The sequence below is a fragment of the Eleutherodactylus coqui genome, chromosome 11, assembly GCF_035609145.1.
Source record: "Eleutherodactylus coqui strain aEleCoq1 chromosome 11, aEleCoq1.hap1, whole genome shotgun sequence".
Classification (NCBI taxonomy): Eukaryota; Metazoa; Chordata; class Amphibia; order Anura; family Eleutherodactylidae; genus Eleutherodactylus; species Eleutherodactylus coqui.
Genome location: NC_089847.1, coordinates 140,935,241 through 140,949,361, shown reverse-complemented (window position 1 = coordinate 140,949,361; position 14,121 = coordinate 140,935,241). Strand labels below are relative to the sequence as shown.

General features: G+C 48.8%; 1 protein-coding gene across 1 annotated transcript; it reads left to right on the top strand.

The window, feature by feature from the left end:
- The first annotated feature begins 11,294 nt into the window (after nucleotides 1-11,294).
- On the top strand, nucleotides 11,295-12,290 carry LOC136581813 (splicing regulatory glutamine/lysine-rich protein 1-like). The gene has a single exon (XM_066582438.1). It carries the CDS (start codon nucleotides 11,295-11,297, stop codon nucleotides 12,288-12,290), a length of 996 nt encoding a protein of 331 aa, XP_066438535.1.
- Nucleotides 12,291-14,121: the final 1,831 nt, after the last annotated feature.

Below are 14,121 nucleotides of genomic sequence, written 5' to 3'. Positions count from 1 at the left end.
GATAATGTCCTGCTACCCGTAGACGCAGATCCTCCCTCAGCGCCGCGTTCTGCGCTACTTTCACTGCAGGTTGTTCTGACAACAAATAGAGAATATTGGTGGCCGCAGGAAGTGTCAGCAATCAGATGGTTAAATGGCCATAAGGGGCCGGTAGGCGCAACGCAAGACGCAGCTGGAGCTTCGCTGATCGCAGCCAACACCTAGAAGAGTTAATTAAACAATATTAACCCAGTAGTGACCGGCCTACTTTGCACCTTAAGGCCTTCTTCACACAGGCGACAAAGTCACATGATTTTCTCGCGTTGCTACAAACCGCATGTATGTGAAGCCCGTGGTTTCCTCCGGGTTCCTTCACACACGCGTGTTCTGTAGCCTGCAACATCCCGACACACAAACCTCGTGGGTCCGGCGATCTGCCCGCGGCTCGGGAGGTTTTGTAGCCCATGTTTCCCTATGGAGCCTTCTTCTCTGTTGCATCAGATGAAAACACGATTTTCGTGCCGCGCGATGTGACTGTGACAGGAGGAAATCCGGCGGTCAGCGCTATAATTTAACCCCGGCAGCAGGAAAAAATAATAAAACAGTGTGCGTCCCCTTAGAAGCGCTGTCAGCCGGCCGCGTCTTCTCCCCGGCCCGCACTGCGATGCCGCGCCGCCCGTGTGAACGAGGACTAATGACCAGGCTATTGTTTTGGTTTTGTTGCCGCAGCAGTGGGAGGCCTTTTATTGGGGGACGAGTCGTCTCTTGTGATGGGCTCACCTGTTAGTGATTTGTATGAAGGAGCGGCACTAAGTGCTTTCGGCGTCCCTCTGCGGGGTTCACTGTCTGGTATTAATGAACACGATTACGCCAATACCGAATTCAGGCCCCTCTCAGGGGCCGCAGAACGCCTGTATGTGAGGCTGGTGGCTCCCAGCGGGGTCTTTCAGGCTACAGAACATCCCATGTGACCCCGTTGGGAAGCATCAGCCTCCCATACAGGCGTTCTGCGGCCCGCGTGGACAGCCTCAGGGCTCCGGCACACTGGCATTTTTCTTGTCAGTGGGACTTTCTAATGTTTAAGCGCACCCCACGTCGGCGCTCTGCGATGTTTGTGCGATTAGAAGGTCCCAGTGACAACCGCGTGGAAAAGGCTAGTGTTCCGCAGCCCTCAGGGCTCTTTGCCAAGCGTGGATATACGGCGACAGCGCGTTTACGTTTCCACGCCAGCTCCGTATGAGGGCCTGAATGGGCGTTTCTCCGTGATCTCGGTCAGTGTTTTCTCGTTCATTCACATGACCACAAGCGTCGCTTGTAGCAAAAAAAATACTCCGCACCCCGGAAATCCCTGACTCTGCCCAAATCCCCGGGATGCCTTCCAGCACCCATATAGAGGCACCTGTAAGGTTTTCGCAGCGTTGGACGCAGCAAACATGCCTCCCCCTCCCTTCTCTTTCCCTGCTCACATAGGAGTCTATGGGACCCGCCGGCGTATATTGGCCAGCAGATAGTTCCAGAACCTTCTTTTTGGCCACCGTATATACGCCGGACGTATTTCGGACGCTTATGTTCCATCTTTCACGGTGCTGGCGTATTTACGCGCCGTATAATCGCCCATGTGAACGAATGCGTTGCGGACCAATGCTTCATATGGGGAGCGTATATACGCCCGGGCGTGAAAACGCGGCGTATTTGCGCTCGTGGGAATGAAGCCTCATGTAGGTTTTTATGTGTTTACGCTTTGACAGAGCAGTATTGTATCTGACGGCCCGGAACCCTTTACTCTCCCGTCAGAGGAGCTGGGGGGGGGGGGGGGGGGGGGGGGGGGCTTGTTTTCTCTGACACGAACTGGAGTTTCTTTTTGTACTGTTTTGGGATACATTGCGCCTTTTTGATCACTTTTATTGCATTTCTTGGATGAATGAAAAATATTAATTTTCACAATGTTTTTTTTTAACCAATCAGCCATCAGACCCTGCCGCAGCCCAGAGGCTGGCAGCATAGGTTGGCATGCCTGACTTAGTAAGGCCTCCATCTGCCACGGAAAACCATCAGCACCCTGCAGTCGGGGTTAAACAGTTGGAAACGAAGGTTTCTCCACTCCTGGCCATTAGTGTAGACCCATGCAGACCTTAGATTACAAGACATGGCGGCCTAGCCAACGACCCCCTAGTGACCGCCATAGGAACCTGTATGGCTTGTCACTAAAGGGTTAAATTGGTTCATCATCGTATAATGAGAAGTTTAGCAACTTTCTCATAGACTTTGTGCTTGCTGTCAGTGAATGAAAATATTCTTTCATAATTCTAGAGGTTGAAAACCCGTCCTGCAAACCTATTCTGACTTAAGGCTTGTGCACACTTTATAGGAGTGTGGTCCCCATCAATGGTCCCCATCGACTATAACGAGGCCATTTGGTTCGGCATGCTGCGCTATTTCATTCTGCCTGGTGATTAGATTCAGTGATGGAGGTTCTGAATGGAATGTCCAATGTGAGATGAAAAGCCCTGCTCACACGGATGACGGCTTGTTACAATGTATCAATCTACTGCAGACAATGCTGTGTGGCCTAAACACAACGGGGTGTCCTGTCCACGAGGCAAGCTGAGCTCCTACTCCTGCATGTTCTAACAGACCGGGGCTTGTTGTAAGCTGCCAGAGATTGCTGTGATGTACGAATGACCCCATGGTAGCTGACGTGGGCCCGCACAACAGAAAGAGCGGCTTTACAGATAGAAAACCACAGAGTTTTTGCCATAATGTTGAACAAGTCATTGCAAAAACACAACTAAAAGGGGCGCAGGAGCTTTCTGTGATGTCATGGCTACCTGTGATGTCATGGCTACCTGTGATGTCATGGCTATCTGACAAAGGGCCACCAGGAGCAAAAGGGGAAAGACCGGAGGTGAGAGCTTTGGGAGGAAACACATGGAAGGGGCCCCAGATGGTACTCGGCACATAATGGGGCTCCAGAGCGGGGAACCTTCGGACGCCTTCTCTCTTTCTTACACGGGATGCGGAGGAGGCGTTCGATGGGATCCATTGGGAATTTGAGTTGGCAGTAATGGCAACATTTGGGTTTGAAGGGCATTTACTGAATACAATTAGGGCATTATTACAGAAAATTCACCCCGAGCCAAGGGACAAAAGCCTTCTGAGGAGCGCCTGAGGGCTCGGCTAGTGCCAATAAGACGTTCATAAGATGGTATTCGCAGACTTCTCCCTAAAGTAACTTGTTGGAGAGGATGTGAGGAATCGGGCTTCTTAATGCATATTTTGGGGGAATATAGGGAAATCCCCACCTAGGGGGGCAACTTTATTATTATCAATAAATTAACTAACGAGGACCCCGCAGACCCCCATCTAGCAGAGCTACTCTGAGTATAGAACTGATGCCGGCAAGGGCCAGGAAACTAACGGCCATATTGTCCTCTCTGGCCAGAGGATGGAAATCACCCCGACCCCTTCCATACAGCAAGTCATGGAACTAATCAGCGACCAAGCCATAGCAATAGGGAGCGGCAAGGGGAAGCATGGGGAAGTATGAGGAAGCATGGGGAAGTATGGGGAAGTATGAGGAAGCAAGGGGAAGCATGGGGAAGCATGGGGAAGTATGAGGAAGCATGAGGAAGCATGGGGAAGTATGGGGAAGTATGGGGAAGTATGAGGAAGCAAGGGGAAGCATGGGGAAGTATGGGGAAGTATGAGGAAGTATGAGGAAGCAAGGGGAAGTATGGGGAAGTATGAGGAAGCAAGGGGAAGCATGGGGAAGTATGAGGAAGTATGAGGAAGCAAGGGGAAGTATGGGGAAGTATGAGGAAGCAAGGGGAAGCATGGGGAAGTATGGGGAAGCATGGGGGAGTATGGGGAAGTATGAGGAAGCAAGTGGAAGCATGGGGAAGTATGAGGAAGTATGAGGAAGCAAGGGGAAGTATGGGGAAGTATGAGGAAGCAAGGGGAAGCATGGGGAAGTATGAGGAAGCAAGGGGAAGCATGGGGAAGTATGAGGAAGCAAGGGGAAGCAAGAGGAAGTATGGGGAAGTATGAGGAAGCAAGGGGAAGCATGGGGAAGTATGAGGAAGTATGAGGAAGCAAGGGGAAGTATGGGGAAGTATGAGGAAGCAAGGGGAAGCATGGGGAAGTATGAGGAAGCAAGGGGAAGCATGGGGAAGTATGAGGAAGTATGAGGAAGCAAGGGGAAGTATGAGGAAGCAAGGGGAAGCATGGGGAAGTATGAGGAAGCAAGGGGAAGCATAGGGAAGTATGAGAAAGTATGAGGAAGCAAGGGGAAGTATGGGGAAGTATGAGGAAGCAAGGGGAAGCATGGGGAAGTATGAGGAAGCAAGGGGAAGCATGGGGAAGTATGAGGAAGTATGAGGAAGTATGTGGGCTCCCAAGAGAAAGGAAAGGGCTGTTGGCCACGACATTACATAATCACTTATATGTATGGAGTAAGGGGCGGATCAGAGGCAGAAGAGACCAAGAAATCCTTCCACCCCCCAAATTCCCTCATCTGGTTCCTCCAATCCTAAATCCCCCCCCCCCCCCACTCCCTATTATTAAAGTAAACTGTTAGAGATGTTTTGATTGGAGAAGTCAGGATTATTTAGAATATGGAGACGAGGAGCATCAGAAGAGGTCGGGCGGATGATATAGATGTGATGGTGACGTACGTAGCGATATAACATGTGCGAAGCGCTGAGCAAGAAGCCGGCGCTATACAAATAACGGTTATTATTTACTTAGAATGGTGTGACCGCTGGAGGAGCTGAAGGTGCAGCAACGTCTGCCTGAGAGGTCTTCAGAGCTGCGGGGGTTAATAACCGCAGCCCGCGGCCCACGCCAGAGAAGACAGCAGGAGGGCAGCTTGTGGTAAAAGCAATGTCAGAACGTTTACTGCTGCTAACCGTTTAGTGGTTCGCGACCCGCGGCGACCCTGAGGGCGGCTTCACAAAGGCGAGAAAATTGTGCGATTTTTGAGCGATAGGAGAATGAGTGAAAACGCAGAATTGTGAAGCCGGTGATTTTCAATGGTTTTCTTCCTATTTCCGATGTTTTCACTTCTGCGAAGTGGAAAAAAAATCGCAGCACGCCCCATCTTTCCGCATTTTGCGTTTTTCCATCAGCCGTGTTTCCCTCCTTTTTATCGGGGATTTTGTCTGATGTGTTTCTAACATTAAAGAATCCCATTGACTCTGGCCTTAAAAAATTGCGCCAAAATTGCATGAAAAAAATTTGCAAAAAAATCGCGAGTGACGGCGATGTCTGTACAAGAAAAGGCAGCTCTGACGCTCGAAAACCGTGGGCAAAAAGTTGCAATTTTGCTGCGATTTTCACGCGGCGATACCGCGATCGCCAGCCATAAAGTCTACAAAGGACACATTCTAGCAGGTGAACAGAACAGCCAAGGAAGGACCTTCTCCAAGGAACAGCTGTAGAGATACTGATGAGTCTTGTGCTTCAGAAGGAAGAGGGCGAGCGGCAGCCAGACCACCACCAGCAACAACAGCGTCCTCAGGCGGGGTGCGCTCCCCGTGGAAACATGGCGGCTGGAGCTCCGCATTTACATATTGACATATTTTTCGCTTGGAGGAGCAACAATGCAACAGGCAGAGTTGTCAGAGGTTCAGAAAAGTAACAGGTTGTCACAGGCGTGCGAAGATGGTCGCGGCCGCCATGCCTACAATCAGCGCACGGACAATGATGTATGACATAAGACAGAACCTGAACCGTGGCAGTGGCGTCACCGCCGCCCGCTCCCTGCTGGCCTACGGAGGGTCTGAACAGGACTTGCCATGTTGTTGGTCGCTTCTCTTCCGTCCGCGGGGATTATTCATACGTTGCGGTTTTGCAGGACTTGCTGCATTGGTAACGGATGGTCCACCACCATTGTGTGCCAGCCGCCACTGGGGAACATTAATCCGAAGCCTCCAGTACAGCAGCGAGCGCGGAAATGTTTAATGGCCGCCAGCTGCGCTGTGATATAATGTGTTGTGTCTTCAGCCGGCCGCCCCGGCACTTATGTCACTTCACGTCCCCTCCGGGAGCCGAGGACACAGAGCGGATCTGACAGCGAATCAAACATGTCTGACAGACTACAGCGTGGAGCTTGGTAAAGAATGTGTTATCATTTTCTGAAGTCATCACAAGAGGTTCAGCAGCAGCTGCAGAGTACATTCAAAAATATACAGTCTGCCTTATCAAATAGACTTCAGGGCCTCGGGGCCCCCCCATGATATACAGATGTCCTGGGGGACTGCAGCATCTGTACCCTCTGCAAGGCTGCCCCCTCTCCCCAAAACAGCCAGTGGTTATGTCACTGCAGGGGCCCAGAGTTAGTGGGGCCCCTCCATAATGCTATATGTCTGCCTCGTGCCAATGCCTTGTCAGGGTCTTGTTTGTGGCAGCATCAGGTTTATGTGGATTGCACGGCTGCAGGACTGAAAGTGTTAATGTCTGGAATGTGCTGTCCTGTCTGAGAAATGTATCGTTTGTGTGTCAGTCGTGTCACATGATGCTGTTTCATGTATGTTTCTGCTGAATGCCATGTGAGGGAGCTGTGTGACAGTCTGGAGGCGGAGTCAGCTGAGAGGAGCAAGTCAGCAAGCTGGTCTGTGTGTGGGGCATGGCGGAGGCCGAGTGACTTCCCTGTGCTCAGCCTGGCCCGTTCAACCCAGGAGGCCTCGGCGCTTCTGCTGACCAACCGCTGGACAGCGAGAAGCAGAGAGTGAGTGTTTACCGGAAGGAGGTTGGCAGATAACCTGGACTGTGGGTGGCCTGAACGCCCCGAGGGTCTGCCCTGCCGCACCGCTACAACGTACTGCTGTAGAAAACAACTGTTTACTTGGCTCCGAGTTCAGAAGTGTTCAGTAAACGAGCAGAACCCACTGTGCCCGGGGCTTGTTCAGTAAGTTACCCTGTGTGGGGACTACTTTACTACACCTGGAGATCCGCCGCAGAGGACGGAACGGTGGCGTCACGAGTGACAATTGGACTTAAAAGGTAACTCCCAGTTACAACCCCTGCAATCTCCCCCAGCAGTTAAGTGTTCGAGTCTTAAGCCACCCCAGGGGAGGAGATGGTACAGCCCCATGTCAAGGCCTTTCTCTACCCTGTGGGCCCGCTCCTCGGATGCTGCATCACTGCAGGAGCGTTATAAGAGACACAGCTGATAACAGTCCCATATGTGATGTCTCTGGAGGTAATATCACTGCTGGAGCGTTATTAGAGGAGGGGTTGATATCACATATATGATGTCTCTGGAGGTTATATCAGTACTGGAGCGTTATAAGAGGGGCAGCTGATATCACATATATGATGTCTCTGGTGGGTATATCAGCGCTGGAGCGTTATAAGAGCAGTGGCTGATATCACATATATGAGGTCTCTAGAGGTTATATCAGTACTGGAGCGTTATAAGAGGGGCGGCTGATATCACATATACGATGTCTCTAGAGGTTATATCAGTACTGGAGCGTTATAAGAGGGGCGGCTGATATCACATATACGATGCCTCTAGAGGTTATATCAATACTGGAGCGTTATAAGAGCAGTGGCTGATATCACATATATGATGTCTCTGGAGGATATATCAAAACTGAAGCATTATTAGAGGACTGGCTGATATCACATATATGATGTCTCTGGAGGTTATATCAGTACTGGAGCGTTATAAGAGGGGCGGCTGATATCACATATACGATGTCTCTAGAGGTTATATCAGTACTGGAGCGTTATAAGAGGGGCGGCTGATATCACATATACGATGCCTCTAGAGGTTATATCAGTACTGGAGCGTTATAAGAGCAGTGGCTGATATCACATATATGATGTCTCTGGAGGATATATCAAAACTGAAGCATTATTAGAGGACTGGCTGATATCACATATATGATGTCTCTGGAGGTTATATCCATACTGGAGCGTTATAAGAGCAGCGGCTGATATCACATATATGAGGTCTCTAGAGGTTATATCAGTACTGGAGCGTTATAAGAGGGGCGGCTGATATCACATATACGATGTCTCTAGAGGTTATATCAGTACTGGAGCGTTATAAGAGGGGCGGCTGATATCACATATACGATGCCTCTAGAGGTTATATCAGTACTGGAGCGTTATAAGAGCAGTGGCTGATATCACATATATGATGTCTCTGGAGGATATATCAAAACTGAAGCATTATTAGAGGACTGGCTGATATCACATATATGATGTCTCTGGAGGTTATATCAGTACTGGAGCATTATAAGAGCAGCGGCTGATATCACATATATGATGTCCCTTAAGGTTATATCAGTACTGGAGTGTTATAAGAGGAGCGGCTGATATCACATATATGATGTCCCTTAAGGTTATATCAGTACTGGAGTGTTATAAGAGGAGCAGCTGATATCACATATATGATGTCCCTTAAGGTTATATCAGTACTGGAGTGTTATAAGAGGAGCGGCTGATATCACATATATGATAACTCTGGAGGTTATATCAGTACTGGAGCGTTATAAGAGAGAGGCTGATATCACATATATGATGTCTTTACAGGTTATATCAGTACTGGAGCGTTATAAGAGCAGCGGCTGATATCACATATATGTATCTCTGGAGGTTATATCAATATTGAAGCATTATTAGAGGACCGGCTGATATCACATATATGATGTCTCTGGGGGTTATATCAGTACTGGAGCGTTATAAGAGGAGGAGCTGATATCACATATATGATGTCTCTGGGGATTATATCAGTACTGGAGCGTTATAAGAGGAGCAGCTGATATCACATATATGATGTCTCTGGAGGTTATATCAGTACTGGAGCATTATAAGAGGAGGGGCTGATATCACATATATGATAACTCTGGAGGTTATATCAGTACTGGAGCGTTATAAGAGAGAGGCTGATATCACATATATGATGTCTTTACAGGTTATATCAGTACTGGAGCGTTATAAGAGCAGCGGCTGATATCACATATATGTATCTCTGGAGGTTATATCAATATTGAAGCATTATTAGAGGACCGGCTGATATCACATATATGATGTCTCTGGGGGTTATATCAGTACTGGAGCGTTATAAGAGGAGGAGCTGATATCACATATATGATGTCTCTGGGGATTATATCAGTACTGGAGCGTTATAAGAGGAGGAGCTGATATTACATATATGATGTCTCTGGAGGTTATATCAGTACTGCAGCGTTATAAGAGGAGGGGCTGATATCACATATATGATGTCTCTGGAGGTTATATCATTACTGGAGCGTTATAAGAGGAGGGGCTGATATCACATATATGATGTCTCTGGAGGTTATATCACTACTGGAGCGTTATAAGAGGAGGGGCTGATATCACATATATGATGTCTCTGGAGGTTATATCAGTACTGGAGCGTTATAAGAGGAGCCGCTGATATCACATATATGATGACTCTGGAGGTTATATCAGTACTGGAGCGTTATAACAGGAGGGGCTGATATCACATATATGATGTCTCTGGAGGTTATATCAGTACTGGAGCGTTATAAGAGCAGCGGCTGATATCACATATATGATGTCTCTGGAGGTTATATCAGTGCTGGAGCGTTATAAGAGGGGCGGCTGATATCACATATATGATGTCTCTGGGGGTTATATCAGTACTGGAGCGTTATAAGAGGAGCAGCTGATATCACATATATGATGTCTCTGGAGGTTATATCAGTACTGCAGCGTTATAGGAGGAGGGGCTGATATCACATATATGATGTCTCTGGAGGTTATATCAGTGCTGGAGCGTTATAAGAGGAGGGGCTGATATCACATATATGATGTCTGGAGGTTATATCAGTACTGGAGTGTTATGCTGATATCTTCAGGGTAGCAGGGGAGGTATGGGGGGGGGGCTACCTTTTGTGTTTTCTCGTCTCCTTGGTGTCAGGAAGGCAGATGAGCGCAGGCTGCGTTGCGAGGAGTAATCTGGTTTTATTCCATCATCTCTGGAGATGCCGCACTCTGTCTTAAATAAGGAACTCCAAATCTCTCCCGATCACTGAGGCCCTGCAAAACAGAGGATCAGCGGCTCATAGGTGAAACCACAAACCCTGTAAGATCTCTGCATGCTGTCTGTGAATGGGAAGGCCAATGTGAAGATGAGTCTCTAGTAATACGGAGGTAGCGCTATATTCGCTCATGGCGTGCTATTAGGTGAGACATGAGATTTCGGGGTGAGTGAGGGGTGCGGTTGTATACGGGGTGCGGGTGGGTCAGTGATGCACACGTCTCTGTTCTACCTGTGAAGGATTCATGCAGCTGCTGGCAGGCGACGGATCTCCATCTTTGTGTAATGCCCTCTCATTGGCGCGGCCCGCAGTTCTCACTAATGTCCTTTCTTCGGTGGAGTCACAGAATATTATAACGGGAGAAGCGAAGACGTTTTCTTCTGAACGCGAAGAGTTTCTGCCGGACGTCAAGTAACAAAGACATCATAAAGTGTGTGAGACAAGGAGGCCAATTAGCGCAGCTTCCCTGGCACATTGTGACGCTGCCGCCTGCAGCGCGCCCGCCAACCCTTATAAACTGCCTTCAGGGTAATGTGAAGAGCAGCAGCCATACTGCGCCACAAGCCGCTCCTGACAGTAAGTAGCCTGCAGAGCCTCCACCATGAGGCGGCTGGGGTATCTGGCCTGCCAGGGGGCAGCACGGGGGCGCTGGCTGAAGGGGCGCCTCTTAGCAGCTCTTTTTCCAACAGCTGGATTGTGAAACTACTTTAAGGGCTCAAACACATCGGGCGCGAAAATCACGGCCGCAAAACAGAACAGAAGCGACCAATGACTTCAGGGCTCTCGCTTTTACTGTTATTTGTACAGTGCGAGAAAAGACAGGACCTGCGCGGGGTTAATATTGCCAGACAGGACCTGCGCGGGGTTAATATTGCCAGACAGGACCTGCGTGGGGTTAATATTGCCAGACAGGACCTGCGCGGGGTTAATATTGCCAGACAGGACCTGCGCGGGGTTAATATTGCCAGACAGGACCTGCGCGGGGTTAATATTGCCAGACAGGACCTACGCGGGGTTAATATTGCCAGACAGAACCTACGCGGGGTTAATATTGCCAGACAGGACCTACGCGGGGTTAATATTGCCAGACAGGACCTGCGCCTTCCTTCCAGCGCGGGGTTAATATTACCGGCCGGACGGATAGGCTGGAGCTAGCTTTCAGCGTTTTCTTTCAGACTCCTACAATATGGCGCGGAGTTTGAACTCATGCTCAGCTATGCTCCACATCGGCGAGCGCAGCGGCACACGGGGCCGCCTAAAACTACTCTGCATGAGATGGGGAAATGTAAGAAGAGAAAAACACAATTAGAATATCCAAAAAGGTCACGAGGAACACAAAAAGACAAAACGACAAAAAGACAAAACGACAAAAAAAACACAAAACGACAAAAAGACAAAACGACAAAAAGACAAAACGACAAAAAGACAAAAAGACAAAACGACAAAAACACAAAACGACAAAAAAAACACAAAACAACAAAAAGACAAAACGACAAAACGGCAAAAAGACAAAAACACAAAACGACAAAAAGACAAAACAACAAGAAGACAAAAAGACAAAACGGCAAAAAGACAAAAACACAAAACGACAAAAAGACAAAACGACAAAAAGACAAAAACACAAAACGACAAAAAGACAAAACGACAAAAAGACAAAAACACAAAACGACAAAAAGACAAAACGACAAAAAGACAAAACGACAAAAAGACAAAAAGACAAAACGACAAAAAGACAAAACGACAAAAAGACAAAACGACAAAAACACAAAACGACAAAAAAAACACAAAAAGACAAAACGACAAAAACACAAAACGACAAAAAAAACACAAAAAGACAAAACGACAAAACGACAAAAACACAAAACGACAAAAAAAACACAAAAAGACAAAACGACAAAAAAAACACAAAACGACAAAAGAACAAAAATGCAAAACGACAAAAAAAAACACAAAACAACAAAAAGACAAAACGACAAAAAGACAAAACGACAAAAACACAAAAAAGAGAAAAAGACAAAACAACAAAAAGACAAAACGACAAAAAAAACACAAAACGACAAAAACACAAAACGACAAAAGAACAAAAATGCAAAACGACAAAAACACAAAACGACAAAAACACAAAACGACAAAAACACAAAACAACAAAAAGACAAAACGACAAAAAAAAGACAAAACGACAAAAAAAACACAAAACGACAAAAACACAAAATGACAAAAACACAAAACGACAAAAACACAAAAAGACAAAAACACAAAAAACAAGCATAGAGTAAAACATCGAAGAGCACATGATAAAAGAACAAAGTAAGGGGAGCACAGTGGATGTACAGACTGGCCTGTGTCTGCCATTGGATGTTCAGACTGGCCTGTGTCTGCCATTGGATGTTCAGACTGGCCTGTGCCTGCCATTGGATGTACAGACTGCCCTGTGCCTGACAGTGGATGTACAGACTGCCCTGTGCCTGCCAGTGGATGTACAGACTACTCTGTGCCTGCCAGTGGATGTACAGACTACCCTGTGCCTGCCAGTAGATGTACTGACTGCCTAGTGCCTGCCAGTGGATGTACAGGCTGCCCAGTGCCTGCCAGTGGATGTACAGACTGGCCAATGCCTGCCAGTGGATGTACAGATTACCCTGTGCCTGCCACTGGATGTACAGACGGCCCTGTGCCTGCCAGTGAATGTACAGACTGCCCTGTAACGCCAGTAGATCTACAGACTGCCCTCTGCCTGCCAGTGGAAGTTCAGACTGTCCTGTGACTGCCAGTAGATGTATAGACGGCCCTGTGCCTGCCAGTGGATGTACAGACTGCCCTGTGCCTGCCAGTGGATGTACAGACTGCCCAGTGCCTGCCATTGGATGTACAGACTGCTCTGTGCCTGCCAGTGGATGTACAGACTGCTCTGTGCCTGCCAGTGGATGTACAGACTACCCTGTGCCTGCCAGTAGATGTACAGACTACCCTGTGCCTGCCAGTAGATGTACTGACTGCCTAGTGCCTGCCAGTGGATGTACAGACTACCCTGTGCCTGCCAGTAGACGTACTGACTGCCTAGTGCCTGCCAGTGGATGTACAGACTGTCCTGTGCCTGCCTCTGGATGTACAGACTGGCCAATGCCTGCCACTGGATGTACAGACTGCCTTGTGCATCCAGTCGATGTGCAGACGGCCCTGTGCCTGCCAGTGAATGTGCAGACTGCTCTGTGCCTGCCAGTGGATGTTCAGACTGTCCTGTGACTGCCAGTAGATGTATAGACGGCCCTGTGCCTGCCAGTGGATGTACAGACTGCTCTGTGCCTGCCAGTGGATGTACAGACTGCTGTGTGCCTGCCCGTGGATGTACAGACTGCTCTGTGCCTGCCAGTGGATGTACAGACTGCCCTGTGCCTGCTAGTGGATGTACAGACTGCTCTGTGCCTGCCAGTAGATGTACAGACTGCCCAGTGCCTGCCTCTGGATGTACAGACTACTCTGTGCCTGCCAGTGGATGTACAGACTGCCCAGTGCCTGCTAGTGGATGTACAGACTGCCCTGTGCCTGCCAGTAGATGTACAGACTGTCCTGTGCCTGCCTCTGGATGTACAGACTACTTTGTGCCTGCCAGTGGATGTACAGACTACTTTGTGCCTGCCAGTGGATGTACAGACTGCCCTGTGCCTGCCAGTAGATGAACAGACTGTCCTGTGCCTTTCAGTGAATATACAGACGGCCTTATGCCTGCCAATCGAAATACAGACTGCCCTCTGCTGCCAGTAGATGTACAAAGGCAGCACAGAGGATGTCAGGAGGCGAGTGTGCTGGTCCTGTGTTACATGGTAGAAGGACCCCCGCAGCACAGAGGATGTCAGGAGGGGAATGTGCTGGTCCTGTGTTATATGGTGGAAGGAACAGGACCCCCGCAGCACAGAGGATGTCAGGAGGGGAGTGTGCTGGTCCTGTGTTACATGGTGGAAGGAGCAGGACCCCCGCAGCACAGAGGATGTCAGGAGGGGAGTGTGCTGGTCCTGTGTTACATGGTGGAAGGACGCCCGCAGCACAGAGGATGTCAGGAGGGAAGTGTACTGGTCCTGTGTTACATGGTAGAAGGACCCCCGCA

Excerpts from the sequence above, each read along its gene's own strand:
- LOC136581813 (XM_066582438.1), top strand. The coding sequence starts at position 11,295 with ATGGGGAAATGTAAGAAGAGAAAAACACAATTAGAATATCCAAAAAGG.